This window comes from Nestor notabilis, unplaced genomic scaffold, assembly GCF_000696875.1.
Source record: "Nestor notabilis isolate BGI_N333 unplaced genomic scaffold, ASM69687v1 scaffold5698, whole genome shotgun sequence".
NCBI lineage: Eukaryota > Metazoa > Chordata > Aves > Psittaciformes > Psittacidae > Nestor > Nestor notabilis.
In genome coordinates, this window is record NW_009938639.1 from 40,397 (window position 1) to 60,083 (window position 19,687).

Here is a 19,687-nt window from a genome sequence, read left to right on the forward strand (position 1 = left end):
CAGTAAATGGGGTTTCTGCCAGTAGTATTTTTCATTGTGCATCCCTAACATTTAATTGAAGCTTTTCAAAATTACCTTTCTTTGTATGAAATATTTGACCCTGTGAGAGAGACTTGTGAAAACTAGCAAGTGCTGTTTTTGAAGAAAATAATTTCATGTGTGAAATAATCATGAGTTATGTTTTGCCATTTTGGGGACCTCTGAGTACATTTCAGCTCTTGCAGGATGGAGAAGAGGATTTTTATAATCCCTTTCCATGCCTGATTTGCTATTAATTACTGATACAAATATAGACATTATATTTACATGGCTTACAAGCAGCACTCTAAATATGCTAATAAATACCAGCATAGAACAAATTATTATTTTGGAGATTAATGATCTAAAAAATGCTCCATGTTTTCTCCTGTTCCTCACCAAAACATGTACTTTTTGTTGAGAGTATGTTTTTAACATCATAACAGTCCACCGCCTCCAAAATTAAGATGTAACTTAAGTTGGGTTCTTAACTGTAGTACCAGTGAGAACAGACCTTATTTAATGTACAGGATTCGCAGTAGAGATGATCCTGAATGAGAGCATGTGGAGTAAATGCTCTGCTCTGATGAAAAATACTAATTCCTTCAACAGTCCACATCTGTGATGCAGTCCTGTTTCTGTGTCAGATTAGCTGAAGTATGTATGAAAGAAGAGAGTTCTTACGATTTTCTCTTAGAAATGGCAATGAGGAAATAGCTGGTGAAGAAGTACTTCTCATCTTTGGTAGGCTCACATTATGCAATATCCAAGAGAACCCTTTATTCTTGTGAGAATAAAATTTCAGATTAGTCTGTTTTTTTCTCTGGGATACAGTTTGGGGAATCCTTATGGTAAATTTTCTCTCTTTGCTTTTTTTCACATTCCTGTATTTGCATTTTCTGCCTCCAGACTCCTGTTCAGCTGGTATCCCATACCATCACTGCAGTCATGGATTTTAAAAAAATAAAAATACTCCAGATTAAGTTTTCATCTGACAGGCCAGTTTAACTTGCAACTTTTCACCTTTATCCATAGGAATTTTTCCCGTCATTGTATGGAGAATGAAGTAAATGTAGCTTCCAACTTTTGTAAAATTGTTATTTCCTTGTCAAGGTTTGAATTGTCAAGATTAAAGATGTGTCTGCATAGCCCAAAATACAAGTATGAGATATCTGGCATTATTTACATTTATCTCATTTGTAACATACATTTCTGCTTTCCAAAATTATTTTTAACTATAGGTTGTAGATGTTTCTGCTTTCATAGGAGAATCTCATCTTTGCACATTGAACAGCACTGGTGCTTACTCCTTATTTGTGGTGGTCTGTTTGAGTCATAAGGTTCTTTCCCTGACTGTAGCTAAGGTGTAACAATCTTTATATATTAGAGAGCAGTCTCATGTGCAGAAGAGTGGACCTTCCTCTTGTTCATCCAAGATAAAAATATCCTCGGTCAATGTAGCTTGTTCAGTCAAGGCCAGATACGTGCTATCATAATTTATCTTGCCTATTTGTTTAAACTTTTCAGTTCTGGTATAGTTCCTTTCTTTGTCAACAGACATGCCTGTTGCCCAGGAATGCTGAAGCAAGCAATCTTCAAGCTCACAGTAGAATCATAGAATAGTTTGGGTTGGAAGGGACCTTTATAGATCTTCATGTCCTGCAATGACCAGCGACATCTTGAACTAGATCAAGTTGCCCAGAACATCATCTAGCCTGGCCTTGAATGTCTCCAGGGATGGTGCAGCCACCACCTCTCTGGGCAACCTGTGCCAGTATTTTAGCACCCTCATTGTAAAGAATTTCTTCTCACATCCAGCTTGAACCTCCCCTCTTTCAGTTTAAAACCATCACCCCTTGTCCTGTCACAATAGGCCCTTGCTAAAAAGTCTCTCCCCGTCTTTCTTACAGGCCCCTTTTAATAACCGAAAGGCCACAACTTACTAGTCTCTTACTGAGCATCAGCTATTGTTGCATTGAAGAGGACCAGTGACATTTGTGTAGCCCAGTGAAGTATTTATAAGGCTCTCTTTCATATTATTTTTTGTATATTAATATTATACTGAATAAATATTTTAAGGGTTTTAGACTAGAATTACGCTTAGCCAGATTTCCATTTTTGGTAATACTAGTGAAAGGGCAGTTAAAAAAGATAATTAGGCATGTGTCCTGAAGTTTGAAGGATATGTAAAAGAAGCAAGAATAAATTTTTCTAAATGTAGAATTGAACCATGTATGCTGCTGCATGTTCATGTTAAGTTCATGCCTTGGAAAATGGACCAGTATAAAGACAGACTCAAGGCTTGATCTGAAGTAGATACTGAGGATCATCTCAATATTTGGAAGTGCAGCTATTCCTTAAATACACTATAAAAAAAATCATAGAATCATAGAATGGTTTGGGTTGGAAAGGACCTTAAGGTCATCTAGTTCCAACCCCCCTGCCATGGTCAGGGACACCTCGCGCTAAACCATGTCTCCCAAGGCTCTGTCCAGCCTGGCCTTGAGCACTGCCAGGGATGGAGCGTTCACAGCTTCCTTGGGCAACCTGTTCCAGTGCCTCACCACCCTCACTGTGAAGAACTTCTTCCTTACAGCTAATCTAAACTTCCCCTGTTTAAGTTTGAAGCCATTACCCCTTGTCCTACCACTACAGTCCCTGATGAAGAGTTCCTCCCCAGCATCCTTGTAGGCCCCCTTCAGATACTGGAAGGCTGCTATGAGGTCTCCACGCAGCTTCTCTTCTCCAGGCTGAACAGCCCCAACTTTCTCAGCCTGTCTTCATATGGGAGGTGCTCCAGCCCCTTTGTCACCCTTGTGGCCCTCCTCTGGACTTGTTCCAACAGTTCCATGTCCTTTTTATGTTGAGGACACCAGAACTAGACACAATACTCCAAGTGAGGCCTCATGAGAGCAGAGTAGAGGGGTAGGATCACCTCCTTTGACCTGCTGGTCACGCTTCCCAGCCGAACAGCTGTATTATCAAAATTTATCACACATATTAATGACGCTTGAATTTGTTTATCTATAAAACACAGTTTAAGAGGTCTGTTCTTGTTAGTTTGATCTGTAGCCATTGATAACCAAAACAGAACTGTATTGTAGTACTACAAACCCAACACTGTGACAGGAGCTGCATTCTATCCTTTCTTGATCATTGTCAGCATTGTTTGGGAAAGTTCCACACCAGAAGCAAATTGTATCTTTCACTTTATCATATTATCCTGACATTTTAATACAGGGTAAATGAGGACAGGCTTTGAGGAAGATACTGGCTTAGTTGTTGGAGTGGAGCCTGGGGAGAAAAAAAATTAGTTTACTCCGGTTAAGAACTCCAGGGTTCTTTAATATGTTTTGTTTTTTTTTTTTTACTTTAAGTAACTGTGGTCTAGACTTAATTGAGCTATAGTGCAAAGAACTCCCAACGTACCCTTTCTAGTTAGTTGTCAGACTAGAAAACTTGTGAACATACCCAAAATAAAAATGCCTGCATGAATATGCAATCTGTAATGCCTGGTAACACCTCTGATACTGAGATTAAAGCACTTCAGAGGAAATGAATAGTAAATCACATGAAAATTAGTTACTGTTTTATTTGTACTAGCACAGTCTGTAAGCAGCTGAGCTGTAGGTCTGGTTCAGAAATTCGGTAGGCCAGCCACAGCCACATCTTAGGTGCATGTTTGTTACAGTGACTAGAGGTGTATCGGTACCCTATTCATACTAGCAAATGGTTTTGTGTGTGATAGCAACTCTGTGCCTGTCTCTGTCTGTATCCACCTACACCTTAAATTACATGCATCCCAAGCTATTTAGAAATAAAGTGAAACATACTCAAGGTCCAAAATGCTCTCTCTGTACTTGTAATCTGACTGTGGTATTTTTCTATTCCTTATTTGTTGTAGAAGGCTGAAGAAAATGCAGAGGGAATGGCATCTGGTCTTGGTCCTGATGGAGAGGTATGAATTTTAAAAGATGCTTTTCTGTTATTTGTTTGTTTGTTTTTAAACTTGCTAGTGGTTGTTCTCTGTGCCATTGCTGTAGCTTAAAAAAAAATCATGACCACAAAGAGGAGTTGTTGTTTATAACCAGGAATAAAAATTATCTAGATTAACGTTTATGCTAGCCTGTTTGTCGTCAGAAAGCTGAAGACTAAAAGAAAAGTAAACTGAATAATATATACTCTTATCACTGCATATGCTGAAGAATCCATCTCAGCTTTGTTACAGGCTTAGAACTAAATTGTTTTCTTGCAGTCTGTGTGCAGATACAATTTATTTTCTAAAATGAGGTTGTAAACACAATATATTCTAGCTTCTCATCTTAAGAAAATACATTGTTGACACTGCATGTAATTACCTTTCAGACACAGGACAGACTACAGTATTATGATGGCTTAAGACACCTTCAAGTTCTTTCTTACTCAGAAGCAAATTTTCTGTGTCATTCTTTGAATAAGATTTTTCATTCAGTAGCAGAGCATATGCTGTCTCATTAAGAGCAGCTCTGTTAATGCTGTTTCTCTTCATTTTAGTTTTATATGAGGACTTCAGAATTGTGTGTATTGTTCTACTTGTGGCCTTTTTAATACTTACAAGGGATATTTTTGCTGATGTAGGTTAAGAGTTACACCAAAATCCTTTAATATAGTTATGGTTGCACAAGGAAAATGCATGTAACATTCCTGTAGCCTTAGTATTTATGGAAACGGGGTAAGTTTTATACACTGTCAGTCACTGTATTTATAGCTGTTCAGAATTACTCTTTCTTGTTCATATATATGTATGTATATATTAGGAAAAGATTCTTCAGCAGAAGCAGTAGTAGAAGGCAAGAAATTTTTAAAGTAGAAAATCTGTGATTTGGCAGAGCGAAGAAATAACAGAAAAAGTAATTATGTTATTCTGGCTTTGTTAGAGCACCAGAATAAGTAAAAGATTTTGGTTTTGCAGGTGCTTTATCAGATTAATTGAAGAAGTCAGGACAGTAAATCTGTGAATAGGTCTTCTTCACTTAAAAAGTTAGATAAATTGTTAGGTCCTTGTTTTTCCATGTAAGAGAAAAGGTCGTAAGGTCAGTGTATGGGGTTTTGTTACAGATGTCCATTGGTGAAAATAGCAGGATTAAATGCCTATAAACATACATAGCTTGTGTCTTGTTTCATAGAAAGCAATAGTGTAATCTTTTCCATGCTACTCTTTTTGATTTGTTTGGAATACTGTGGTATATTTGTGGATGTCACATAGAATGTGTTACACACAGAAATACTGTGATTCAAGTGTTTGCTTGATAGTTATATGGGAAGGTGTGGCTTCTAGTAATGAAACTTCACTGCTTGTTCAGATTTGGAATTTTGAAGGTGCTCTTAGTTCTTTTTTTTATGTATGACAAGCATAAAATTCAGTTGCCGTATGGAATAAAATTGCGTTTGAAATTTTAGCCCATAGATGAGAGTAGTCAGATGAGTGACCTTCCCGTCAAAGTGACTCATACTGAAACAGGCAAAGTTCTTCTTGGCCCGGAAGCACCAAAAGCAAGTCAGCTGGATGCTTGGCTGGAAATGAACCCTGGGTAAGTAGCTAGCATACAAGTAGACTGCTTTTTCTACTTGCATTGATACTTTTAATGGGCTTCTCTTAGTTACTCCTTTTTCTTTTTTTTCTGTTCTTTTAATTTACTATGTGTAAGATTAGTAGATCCATTGAATCTAATCCCTCCTCTTGTTATCTGTAATTTGTAATCTTTCTGTTCTCTTTGTACAGCTATGAAGTTGCTCCCAGGTCAGACAGTGAAGATGAAAGTGGATCTGAATATGAGGAGGAGGTATGTGTCTGAAAAAAAAAATACTGTGACAATACAGTAAACCCCAAGTACTTCATGTGGTATTCTCCTCTTTTTCATAAGGAAGGAAAGAAAAGCAATAGCAGGTGTGTACGTAAGTGTTTTAGCAATAACTAAATAACTGTATTGTTAATTCTTTTCAGTTCATAGCAGTTGCCCTTTTTATATGCTGTATGCCTAAGTGGTAATTGGGTTTAGGAAAAGTAAATATTTTTTTCTGACTATTAGTAATCATGAACCAGAGAATATAAGCAGGTTCCTATTTAAAACTATATGTCAGAAAAAAGCTGTATTGTGGCTTTGTGCTGAAGGAAGTTAACATCTTCAGGGTCACTATTAGGACTTCTGCTGTTCAACATCTTTGTCGGTCCAGACTTAGACAGACATGGGCAGTGGGCCTGATGCACCCTCAGCAAGTTTGCTAAAGACAGCAGGCTGTGTGGCGCGGTCGACACACTGGAGGGAAGGGATGTCATCCAGAGGGACCTGGACAGGCTGGAGAGGTGGCCAGTGTCAACCTCATGAAGTTCAGCAAAGCCAAGTGCAAGGTCCTGCATGTGGGTTGGGGCGGTCCCAGGCACAGCTACAGGTTGGGTGGAGACTGGATTGACAGCAGCCCTGAGGAGGACTGTTGGGGTGTTGGTTGATGAGAACTCAGCATGACCCAGCAGTGTGTGCTCACAGCCCAGAAGCCAACCGTGTACTCGACTGCATCAAAAGGAGCATGACCAGCAGGTCGAGGGAGGGGATTCTCCCCCTCTATTCTGCTTCAAGGCCAGGTTGGGTGGGGCCTTGAGCACCTGGTCTAGTGGAAGGCATCCTGGTGTAGTGAAAGGCATCCCTGCCTGTGGCAGGGGGCTTGGAACTAGATGATCTTCAAGATCCTTTCCAACTCAAACCATTCTATCATTCTATGTTTCTGTGATCTTTAATGTTTATACACTGGAGGTTTTATTGGCAATTCTGAGTAACAGTTATTCATTTACCTGTTATATTTATTAAAAATCAGGAATTATGTCAGGGCTATAAGTTCTGACTTCTTAGAGTAGGCTTATTGGATTCACTATTTTAAATTCTATGACTACAGAAATTCTAAAATGAATCTTAAAATTTACACACAAAGATCACAAGCTTGTAGTACTATAATATTAGATACTGTGAATAATCAGTATTGATACTTCCATAGAATTTTTCAAGCAAGTACTTTCTCAAGGAGAGGAAAGCTGAAGAGTAGAGAGGACCATGTTCAATCAACAGGCTAGTAGCAGAACGAGGTATAGAATTCGTATCTCCCAAGTTTAGCAGTCTTTACAATACTGAACCAAATGACCACTGAAACTGACTGGACTGTATGATGTTAAGGTAATAGTCCTTTGTAGGACTACTTATTTCTAATGTAATTCTATAAGACTTTCACCATTAAAGAAAGGAGGGGAGGGCCTGATACATGTTAATTTCTAGGAGGAATGTTAAAAGATATGTGCCCACATTTTTAGCACAGACTCTTTAGCAACAGCATTGTTTAGAGCTGGGAAATTGTTCTTGGGAGAATACACTTGCAGAAGTCAGAGCAGCCTTCTGTTCAGCTTCATTAGTGAGATTCTAAGTTTTTTGGTTATCCGTTACAACTGTAGGCAGAAGAGAAATTGTTATTTTTAGAAGAGTAAAAATGTGGTCTGTTTTGAAAAGTTAAGAAACTAGAAGCTTAAAACCACTGTATTTGCCAGGTTTTTAAGCTTTATTAAATTATTACACATGTGGAATGTGATATACGTGGTATTGAAATACTTTCCATGAACACAGTAGACAGAGTAAGATTTTTAAAAGTAAGATCATTAGAGGGGAAGATAATTCTTATTTCAAAGTATTGAGACTTCCTATTGGTAAATGTGTGTCAAAAATTATCTTTGTTGTGCTGCAGTGCAGTTCTGTTGCAGAATAGTTGTAAGCTGAACTTTGTGATTCAAGTTTCTGTCATAAAGCATTGACCAATGAAAGCTACTAATACGTGAATGCCAACTGAAAGTACGATGTAGGAAGGTATTGCACTTAACAGCACTCCTGTAGTTTTTCTGTATTCTGTAGGATGATGAAGAAGAATCAAGCAGATTAGAAGCAGATGAGAAGATACTCCTGGATCCTAACAGCGAGGAAGTTTCTGAGAAAGATGCAAAGCAAATCATTGAGTAAGTGTTCTTTAGGTGCTGTTTTTTGTTAGGAATTGTGATTTCTTACAGTGGCATTTCCCAACGTTAGCTTACTCTAGATTACAGTGAGTGTGGTAGCTTCTCTGTCAATGGACATCTACACGAAGAGGAACACAATCATTTGGTATTAATTGTGTACTGTTTATAAAGGAGGTTGTACCCTTTGGTGTACTCGCCACAGTTGGTGATTTGTACTGTTTCTTTAGAAATACATATAGGAGCTGTGGTCAAAAAACCTGTTTGTTTATGGGAATTCACTCTAGTTCTTTTACTGCTTTCCAGGACAGCCAAACAAGATGTGGATGATGAATACAGCATGCAGTATAGTGCTAGAGGGTCTCAGTCCTATTATACTGTTGCTCACGCAATCACAGAGAGAGTGGAAAAGCAGTCTTCTCTACTTATTAATGGCACATTAAAACATTACCAGGTGAGAAATCATCTCATATGCTCAACATTTCAGTGTGCTATTTCAAGTGGCAAACTGAAAATTTGTTAAGAAATACAAGATCTCTAGTAGGTTAGGACTTGGGATTATATGGACAAAGCAGTGACAGTTACCTATCACAGATAATGCTTCATGCAACTGCTTGAATAATAATATCACCTTTCTGCCTATACCGTAACCTTTTTTTATTTTTTATTGCAGGCCAATAATACGTTGGTTTTGCTATCCTTCTTACTGATGTGGAATTTCATTTTCCTGTTGTTTTCGTTTGTGTTGAGTTAACAGTATTTCTCTTCTTCCAGTATTTGAAAGTTTAGGATTTTATTTTGTAATTAAGATCCTAGTATTTCAGTGCACTGACAGGCAAAATTTGGAAACAAGAAAAATATTTTACTGTGGAGGTTGGTGTATCATTCTTCACCGCCATTCAGTGGTTTTAGTAAGTAGGAACTTCTGTATTCTGACATAGACTAGGCATAAGCAGGTATGATTGAAAATGCCTGTGGTACATGTTTTCAACACTTCTGCTATTGCACAGCTTTCTAGGAAACTCCAAGAATCTACATATTTTCTGCAGTTGGAACATTATTTCTCTATCTACATAAAATAAAGACTAATACTTACCAAGATGTCATAAAGATGTATATCTATTACTGTGTGCAGAGAACTAGAGGAAGACTGTTATCCTAAGTGTGCAGAGCATTATGATTACAGCCACTGCTTCCTATGCTCCTCAGCACTGCTGTTTATTACAGTAGCTTGTTTAAATAATTTAAAATTCAAGAGTTAAGCCGATTTTCCTTTTAAAAGCATTGTAGTATTTTTATATTGTGCTTCTCACTGTGGGACATGGTGAGAAAACAAAAGACTATAAACAAAAGATGAAAAAAGTGAGTTCAGACTGAGTGTATGGAAGAGGCACAGTGCCACTGTGGAGCAGGGTTTCAGGAGGTTTTCAGTTGCCAACCATATGAAGCCATGAGCAACCTGGCTCCAAAGATGGACCTACTTTGGGCAGGGGATTGGCCTAGGGACTGCCTGAGGTCTGTTCCAAACTGAATAATCCCTTGATTCTACTTGTTTGTAGCAAAACTGCATCTGAATTTGAATTCTGTTATGAATCCTTAGCATTTCCAGGTGTCTCACTGTGAGCCCTCAACAGAAAAAGAGGAAAAATCTGTCATTCAGGGACGGATTTTGAACATGATATGTTAAATAACTTGCTGTTACCATTGATAATGAGGTGACTAAACCAAAATAGAATCTAACCATAAAGAGAAATACGCTCTTTCTCAGATATGACACCCTCTCTATTTTTGCTGCCTCATTCTCAGTATGTTGCACCCAGTGAAGCAGGGAGTCAACAGATGTAGTCAGCAGACTTCTTTACTGTGTAATCTTGATTCATTGTCTGGGAAGATTTCCCTGTTACACCAAATGCGTAGTATATAACAATGCTAATTTGATGGCCATATTGGCTTAAAGTGCTCATGGATGGGAAATGAAGATTTTGATAATTCCTTTACTTCCTGAATTGTAATCACTTATGGAACATTGAGATATTCTTGAATTGCACAGATCTGTGTTTTGCAGTGCAAGTAATTCAGTCCATAGAGTTACAGATACTAACAGGGATTTAACCTGCTCAGTGTGGTGTCTAGCAATTGATGGCATAGATTTGTTTTTTAGTCTCTGCTCTGTATACTTATTGTACCAAGAGATAAGAGGCACGCTTGTCTGAGGAGCTTTATGTCAGGACCCTTGAGGTTTGACTTTGGCTATGTCAGTGGGAAAAGTTCAGTGGTGTAGAAAAGGCAGTTTTCCTGTTAGCAGTTCTGAAGCTGCTTTGTAGGCGGACATACAGTTGCAGGACAAATTCTGGTCAACTCTTGGCCTGAGTATTTAATACCTAAATACAAATTAGTCAGCATGTACTTAAATCAATGAATTGGCAACATTGGTTTGGATACTCTCTCACAAGGACAACAGAAGGTTTCTTCAAGTACATAGTATTTTCTCTCTGAACTTTCTTAGAGCTTTTAATTTACTTCTCTCTCCATGCATGAGACACACCAAAAGTCTGGATCTTTAAGCAAAAACTTTGTACTTGCATGAGCGATGTAATACACACATGTGGAAGTCTCTGTGACAAGGGAATAATCTGGATCAGTTGCTTCTAGCAACTCTGTTACTTTGACATTTCTTAGCTTCAGTACTCTGGCTTCCTTCCAGCTTTGGGATTTATATACCAGATACAAATGGACAAAGGGGGCCTAGTCTGACATGTGAATGTATGGGTAGCAGACACTGTGTGGACGTGTGCTACAAGACCTTTAACATACTAGTGTTGCAGCTGGCAAGTGTGAGGCTTACATGTTTTGCAGACTTGGTGAGTTTGGTTTTAAAAGATTTTAACTGACACAGGCAAATAGCATGAAATTTACACGGAAAGTTTAATATTTGTGAGTGTTGAAATTGGAGAACAAACTCCTGCAATTTTAAGTATTTATTAACCTAAAGTGTGAGTGTCTGTGTTGCTTCGGATGCAGTACAAAAAAGACCTCCATGCATGAGATCTGGTTTCATATTATGGGCTCTGCTAAACAGATTTCCATGTAGCATATATTACCAGAAATTTACCTTGTTTTGTTTGTTGTTGTGATTTTTTTTTTTTGGTGGGGGGGAGGTGCTAAGATAAGCAGGGGTCTCTGTGCATATAGTATTAATACAGGAAATCCAGCATCTAAATAGGCAAGGACTTCAGAATCTTGGTTCTTGTCGTGGTTAATATATTCTGAAGTCCTTGCCTGTTGTTAAATATTTGTTCAGGCTTTAAGTGAGTGAAACTATTGTTCTTGATTTCAGCTCCAGGGACTGGAGTGGATGGTTTCGCTCTATAATAACAATCTGAATGGAATTTTAGCTGACGAAATGGGACTAGGAAAGACAATACAGACTATTGCACTCATCACTTACCTGATGGAGCACAAAAGACTCAATGGCCCCTATCTCATCATTGTTCCCCTTTCGTAAGTAAAGGATATCTTTCTGCTGTTACATTCTAAGCATTGCAGATTGGTTTATTTAGAAGACACACTTGTTTTTCATGTAATGACAACAGTGGGATTACACAGAGCATGTATTCAGTGTTTTCTTGATCATTTCTTCCCATGTAATTGCCTGACATTGGAAAGGTGACCAGAAAGCTGATAAAGCAGTTGATTCCATTACTTTCACTGTCCGCTCTTGGCAAACGTAGTGAATTTACTGTAATTCAATCTAAAGCCACAAGAGGGAGCGGGCATTCCTTTAATATTACATGCCAACAACTGATGCCTGATATCAAGTAATCATGCTTTAACGACAGTGGATGATCTTTTAAGTGCTGTATACCTAGCCCTGGATGTAGCCTTGAGGAATGGTACTGACACTTGAGTCAAGTGTCCAGATAACAGTTGTTTACTATGCTGCCCACTTCTGCTTTTTCTTAACTTTCCATGATGCTGCTTGTTTTATACAGTTCCTCTAATGCATTTTTCTTCCTCCAAAGGAGAGGTATGAGTTTTAGTGATTTGGAGAGCTGTGTTTTAAATAAAAACTGTCAGGCACTGTAAAACTGATGTAGGATATTGAGGAGTTGTTTGCTTATTTTTGTATATGACTTGAATGATCTGCAGAAGTTTCTGGCCTTTTCATTATATAATTTGTCCCCCATATTTCCTGAGCATGCAGATATGTTGTAGGATTGAGTTAGGTTTTATTCATGGCCATCTCTTTTGATTTGTTTTGAGGTATCCTCTGTTTTGGCTGTGCTGCTGTAGTAACTAATAGACTAACATAAATACCACAGCTGTGCCTAATTGTATGAAAATAAATGATGAGCTCTAGTGTGGAAAAAAAAAAAAAAAAGGCTGGGAGAAGATCTATGAAATAAAACACAGTTAAAAATAAAGAGAAGGTGTTATTAATGTCAGATTTCGTATGGGCACAGTAAAATCAGATTTAAATACTCTGTAATGATTTTTCTAATATTTCTAAAAGAAAGGGGCTGAAATTTCATTCTCGTATACATTTCAAAAGTTACTTTTCCCTGCCTTATCTTAGTAGCCAGTAATGCTGCCATCACAGGTCCAGTGAGGAAAAAAATAAGCAAGCAACCAAAAAACCTCAAGGTTATTTTTTGCTGCTGTATCATGATAGCACCTAGCTTAGCCATAAAATTGCATTTGTTGTGATCAAACAGCAGAAATGCAGTGCAAAAAGAGACCTGCATAGTGGCACTAGGTGGCACTAAGAGTAGTTCTTTGAGATAGAAGACTGATGAACGCTTATTATTAACTTCATCAGACTATATTTGAAAAGTTGGCAGTTGTTGGATGATAAGCAGTATAAAATAACTTACAAATCTGTTTTTTGTTCAGGGTTATCTTTCTTACCCTTAATGGGCTCCAAAATACAAAGATGCATGTAAAATGCTACTCTGAACTGGTTTAAAAGAAGTCCCTAAATATGAGCTGAAAGAGGGTTTCATGCTTTTTTCTGTTTAATCCCTTTGCAGAGATAATTTTATTTTATTACAGTATATAAAGTGCATTTTTAAAATATACTGTTAATTATGGGGGTTGACTACATGAAATATGTTGAAAAGTTGGCAACCACTTAGAAACATTTATAAAGTTTGACCTGCAAATGGTGAAGTGTATTACTTTTTCTCTATAATCTCTGTGATAGGACTTTATCAAACTGGACGTACGAATTTGACAAATGGGCTCCTTCTGTGGTGAAGATATCTTACAAGGTTTGATTTGCTTTTCATATGATTATATTGTTGAAGGAATGAGAATAGAGCCATTGTTTCCTCTGCCTCTGCATGCATTTCTAAACTGTTTGCTTGTGAAGTTTTGTCATGTGTATCAGTTAATAAGCAGTGAGAGTTAATGATACTAAGAAGGTTAGTAAATGATAATTACTTTCATATAGTGAAGTGCAAAGTAAAATTTTAATTATCACATTGCAAGGCTTCTGGTGGGAGTAATAAAAATGAAAACTACTTCACATTTTATACATAGCTGAATACTTTGCTGTTTGACTACTGTAGTAGTGGTGTGGCCAAGCAGTTTGTAAGGAGACTAGATTGCTAGCTACATGTTTCCAGTGCCCCATGAACAGAGCTTTACAGTCTTGCGAACATTTACGGAAAGCACCCTGAAGAAGCCTTAAATGAATTGATACACTGTTTGCAGTACTGCAGGATTAAGAGTTTGTGTGATTGCTCTGTGTCTGCTAATTCATAAAAATCAATCTATTTTCTTCATTAAAAGAGTAGCTACTTACCTGTCTCTCTCTTTTAGGGCACACCTGCAATGCGCCGCTCACTCGTTCCTCAGCTTCGAAGTGGAAAATTCAATGTTCTTTTAACTACCTATGAGTACATAATAAAGGACAAACATATCCTTGCTAAGGTAATGACTGTCATCTGTTAACAGCAAGACTTTCAAGACACCTTTAAATGGTGCATTACACACAAACATGTTTTTGTTTTACAGGGAAATCCTGAGTTATTCTGCCTTTCAATGAAAGTTAAACCTTTCATTTACTTTTCTACTTCTCTGTTTATTAATCAACTTCCCAGTCATAGCTTTTCCCCCTGTAAACACCAGGATTTTCCTGAAATGTGTCTGGGAGCCAAATTCCTTTGTGCAGTTCTGTCAGTACTGTATACCTGCATGTCCTTAGAAAACCATTACTTTTCTCCCTTCTGCTTAATGGCATTTAACCTATTCTACAGTCTTGATTTTAATATTTTTTCAGTGTTTCCAACCTGAAACCCAGTCTTATTAGAGCTTTTCTAGCTATGAGGTCACTTTTACACAAATGATTATATAGAATCATAGAATAGTTAGGGTTGGAAAAGACTTTAAGATCATCTAGTTCCAACCCCCCTGCCATGAGCAGGACACCACACACTAAACTGTGTCGCCCAAGGCTCTGTCCAACCTGGCCTTGAACACCTCCAGGGTTGGAGCATTCACAACTTCCTTGGGCAACCTATTCCAGTGCTTCACCACCCTCACTGTGAAGAACTTCTTCCTTATATCTAATCTAAACTTCCCCTGTTTAAGTTTAAACCCATTACCTCTGGTCCTACCACTAGAGTCTCTAATGAAGAGTCCCTCCCTTTTATCATGAATTCGGTATCCAGACTCTTTAGTACACATGGCCCAGTTCTTAAAGGCTCACTAAATGTCAACAGTTGTGCCTCGAACGTAATGAATTCATTAGAAAGTTACTGTACTCTAAGCCTACTACATGTACTACACAAAATAGACTAAGGAGGTATTTTGCTGTATGGAGAAACCATAAGGCCCTACTGTCCCTTTTTTTTTAATTTTCACTTTATTTTATTCTATTACCTACTGCATATTTAGATTACTTATTTTTTCTGTCTGATATAAAGGCAGTGTATTTTCTTAGCATAAGTCTGAACACCTGAGAATAGTTTGAGACTGCAGAGTTTTTCTTCCCCTCTAGTTTTTGCCTACCCTTGGTAAAAGATAGCAAGGATAAGCACTATGCCATTCAGCCTGTCCTGGGAAATGCAATTAGTTAGCACCTATGAAAGTACAAACTGAGGCCTTCCTAGTCTTAGGTCAGTGTGGCATGTTGACTGCCCATGTCGTAGTACTAACAGAGAGCTTGAACAACTTTCAACATCTGCTGAGATTGCATTTAAGCTTTCACATTAAGAAATACAAATGTTATTTGAAGATCCATTATCTGAGATTAGAAGATTGTAATTACGGTTGTTTGTCCTTGATTAGAATCAAAGGATTAGCTGAAACAAAACAAAGTTCAGGGTTGTTTGTAAGGAGTTACTTTGTCTGAAATGCTTTTTTATCCTATAAAGTTCTTGTTGCAGGCAAGTTTATTTGGAGTTTATGTGGTTGTTTTCTTCCCCTGTAAGCCATATTCTGGCCTTGAAGAGCCAGTCACTGTAATCTCTTTCCCAGAAGCGGGAGGAATCTGCTGTTCGCTGTTGCAGGTCAAGCTGGAATTCAGCATCAGATTCAATATAGCTAGTGTTTGTTTCTAGTTTTGCAGCTTGCAAGGCCGCTGGTACTTGGCTAATGCTTGATTTGGCTTTTCTCAGAAATGAGAATGACTAATGTCTGAGGCTTGAAATATTTCTGTTCTGTACCTGTTGGGAGGAATTTGACAAAGTCTGACATGCTCTAACTTTGCCAATTTTTCTTCTTTTTCTTGCAGATTCGATGGAAATACATGATAGTAGATGAAGGCCATCGAATGAAGAACCATCACTGCAAACTGACTCAGGTCTTGAATACTCATTATGTGGCCCCTAGAAGAATACTGCTGACTGGGACTCCATTGCAGAACAAATTGCCTGAACTTTGGGCTCTTCTCAATTTCCTCCTTCCAACCATTTTCAAGAGCTGTAGCACCTTTGAACAGTGGTTCAACGCTCCATTTGCTATGACTGGAGAAAGGGTATTGTGGCAGTTTGTTGGTTTTTTTTTCAACATCAGAAACAAAACGCTTCGATGAAAACAGAAAGGGGCTTATACAGAAGAATTAGTGGTACTTAGGGACTTAGGTACTTCTGTATTCAGAACTCTCCGTGGTACTTAGGGATTAATGTAACTAAAAGCTACAGTTTTTATAATGCCAGAAAATTATAATGTCAGTGTCTTTTTTGACTCAGAATCAGTTTGGTTTTAACATGAAAGTAACTATGGCCCATATTTAACCTTGCATGTGAGAGAAGACATTTCCTAACACACTGATGTGCCTTGTAGTGACTTTTATAAACTTCTGTAGGTGGACTTAAATGAGGAAGAAACTATTCTGATCATCCGTCGTCTCCATAAAGTGCTCCGACCCTTCTTGCTGAGAAGATTGAAGAAAGAAGTTGAATCTCAACTGCCAGAAAAGGTTTGCAATGAGAGGAGTTGTGGAAGGGGTTTAATACTTTTTTAAGCATTTAATGTTTGTTTTTCAGATTTGTTTTACAGATGACAACTTTAGCATCTGTTATTGTTGTAGTTTGTTTGTTGAAAGGTTGGCCACTGAGGAAGCCTGAATACCTGAAGTTTTGGCATTCTCAGGATTCCTCACCAGTCTTGCAACTTTAATTCTGTTTGTAGTCATCCATATAAGACATGAAGCTTATTTCCATAATACCTATTTTCAAGTTGTAAGTCCGTCAGCCATACACTGAGGATTAGATTCTATCCTGACCCCTCCTCCGTGCATGAGGTAGAACCTTTGCTACGTTAGGCAGTTCACTGAAGTTCCTAGAGGACTACTGGGCTTTATAAAGCATGCAGGATTTGGTCCTGCATTGACACGGCAGGAGTTGGGTGAAGTGTCTTGTTGAAATTGCGCAATTATTTTTTTAACTAGTGGCTGTTCAATTCAGAACATGAAATTCTCTTCTGATTTGAAAGGTCATTGTTTTTATCTCTGGGCAACTCATTTTGCCTCACCCTGTCCTTCTCTGCAGTCCTGTATTGCTTTTCCCATTTGCCTTTCCCAGAGTAACAACAACAACTAAATAAAAAAGTAAATGTGAAGATGAGCTGGAGAAAGTTTGCTGCTAAGGTCATCTGGGCTAAAACCATACCTAAGTGAAATTTCCTTAAGTTGTGCTTTGAGCTGACTAACACTGGCTGAATGAACAAAGAGCCCTATATAGATGCTTAAGGGCAGTACTCAGTGGAAAGGCCCTTTAAAAATTTCTTTCTCATCCCTATAATGTTGTGAACACTTGTTACTGTTGTGACTTTCTGTTCCTTCAGATTCTCAGTATCCTTAGAAGCATTTGTTTGAGAATGAAACATACTTAAATTTAAAAATATTACTGAAATACTTATTTCTATTTAAATTTCTGCCAGGTAGAGCCACTGTATTTCATAAATCCATTAGTAGTTATTGGAGGAGGAGAATTTAGAAGTTGCATTCACACTGGTACTCAGAGGACCATGTTTCTTTTTGTTTTCACTATTTTGTTTACAAAAAAAGGGTTAGTTCAACCATGAGGACTGAACTTCTTGACCAAAGTCTGCTAATCAGTTTCATGTGATCTTATAAATCTTAATAAAGAAGCCATTGAATGAATAGTAATTTTTCTTTGAGGAGTTTGTCCTGCTGTCTTTATGAGAAGAAATTAAAAAAAAAAAAGATAATTTTTATTCCATTTATTTATTAAACATTAGGAAGCTTACACTTTTTCTTTCAGTCACCACTAGAAAGACTTCTAGCCCCTACTTTGGCTTTATAATGTGACTGGCTTTATTTTACAAAAAATATTAAAGACATAGTGGCTTTAATCTGGAAATTGGGTAATAACAAAAAATGTATTGAACTGGGGTGTGAAGTCTTACTGGATATTACTGGATTTAAAGATAGTGTGCAGTGAAAAAATGTTGTACTAAATAAAGTTTTACAAAGCTGAACATGAAGTCCAGCTGAGTGTGGGCATTATATAGTACTTGATTAATTCTCTGTATTTTTAGTTCATGTTGAGAAAATGGTATATTTCTAGTCCAACCTAGGTAAGCATAATGCTAAGTGGACACTATGAAGGATGCTTGTTTGCTAGATGTACAATGATGATATTTTTATACTGCTTTACAGATATAATGAAGTCCACAGGTTATTAAGCACAAATATTTTAATTTAAATTGTAAAAATTTCAGAATGAGAAAAAAATATGGTGATTCTGCACTTACATTCTTAGGATCCAGCTGTCTCATTGTAGTTGTGACTCTCACAGATAATTTTTTGAGCACATTGCTGTGCTTATAGTTGGATTGTTCCTCAGTGAAATCATATGCAGTGGTAAGGTACGGATAAAAATTAGCAGGTTTTTGTTTTGTTTTAGGATAATGAGAACTTGTAGTTGGATCCTACTAACATTATTACATCAGTGTGTTTATGGTTGGTTTGTTTGATTATTTTACACTAGGTGGAATATGTGATTAAATGTGATATGTCAGCGCTTCAGAAGATCCTGTACCGCCACATGCAAGCCAAGGGAATCCTTCTCACAGATGGTTCTGAAAAAGACAAGAAGGTATGAAAGAAAGACTAAACATGTAGGAAATGATGTATTATCATTAAATATGCTAACAGTATGATTTCTGTTTTATGAAACTAGTATGTAGGTTCTTTCTGCAGGTATCTGTCATGGGAAAAAGCAGTATCTATCAGACATGCTTTTGTTTTACAAGACTGGAGCTCATGCTCTCTATTCACAAAAGATCCTACTTGTATTCACTGTAATTACAGTCCATTTCTGCAAACAGGCAATGTTTGAAAAAATCCAGCATTTCCCTTGACTGAGTTTAATCCAATATGGTACCTGAATAATTGTGACTGTGGCAGTGTTGGCTACAGAAAGTCATTAATCTTGTCTTTCAGAGCAATTACTTAAGTATAAGGTTTGTTTTAGCCACCTTCTGTTCATAGTTACAAGATCTGTAAGTGACATGGTTCTTTTAAGAGAACAGTAGGGTTCAAAGTCATATAGTCAGATGTAGAGTACGTGTTAGTAAATACTGATTATGCCATCATGGGACTTGATCCAGTTAATACAAAGTGAAAAAGTTGCCATTTGTCATCTTATTTGTGTATATGCGTTTCACATTACAATAAACGTGAAATACCTTGAATAGGTACTGCAGAACAGCTGGTGTGTAACAGTGTGTTTTCACTGTGTTATGTGTATATTACTGATGCAGTGCAATCACATCTTGTCTTTCCACCATACTTTTGCAGATTGCATTGGCACAATGAGTGATATTTTTGTTCACTATCGTATTTTACCCTCGTTTTGTGCAGTCACATTGTTATCCTTGCTGGTGCTTGTTCAAACTCCAGACAAAGCTAGTTCTTATCACTGGATGTTGATACTCATCTTCATAGATTGAATACTTTGTAAACATAAATTTACATTGTTCTGTTGTATTTTAATGTCATTTTGTGGTTTGATGTCTTTACTTTTGTCCTACAAATTTTATTTTGTATTACAGGCAGATTTCCTTCCCTTCCTGATCCTTTTCGACTCTCTAACCAGTTCAGAACCTTTGAACTGGTGAAAGATCATAAATTGTTTTGTTGTTTTATAGAATCATAGAATAGTTAGGATTGGA

At 37.4% G+C, this 19,687-nt stretch overlaps 1 protein-coding gene across 1 annotated transcript in view; it reads left to right on the forward strand.

Moving 5' to 3' along the window:
* The window catches only part of LOC104399659 (probable global transcription activator SNF2L2), a 50,997-nt gene extending 32,372 nt beyond the window's left edge, over positions 1-18,625 (forward strand). Inside the window, exons 10-20 of the mRNA XM_010019426.1 lie at positions 3,923-3,976; positions 5,458-5,588; positions 5,780-5,840; positions 7,944-8,044; positions 8,348-8,495; positions 11,379-11,542; positions 13,245-13,311; positions 13,865-13,975; positions 15,780-16,022; positions 16,353-16,466; positions 18,502-18,625. Of these exons, the coding sequence (XP_010017728.1) occupies positions 3,923-3,976; positions 5,458-5,588; positions 5,780-5,840; positions 7,944-8,044; positions 8,348-8,495; positions 11,379-11,542; positions 13,245-13,311; positions 13,865-13,975; positions 15,780-16,022; positions 16,353-16,466; positions 18,502-18,615 (1,308 nt within the window). The 3' untranslated portion in view covers positions 18,616-18,625. The remainder of the gene's footprint in view (positions 1-3,922; positions 3,977-5,457; positions 5,589-5,779; positions 5,841-7,943; positions 8,045-8,347; positions 8,496-11,378; positions 11,543-13,244; positions 13,312-13,864; positions 13,976-15,779; positions 16,023-16,352; positions 16,467-18,501) is intronic.
* The last annotated feature ends 1,062 nt before the right edge of the window (positions 18,626-19,687 follow it).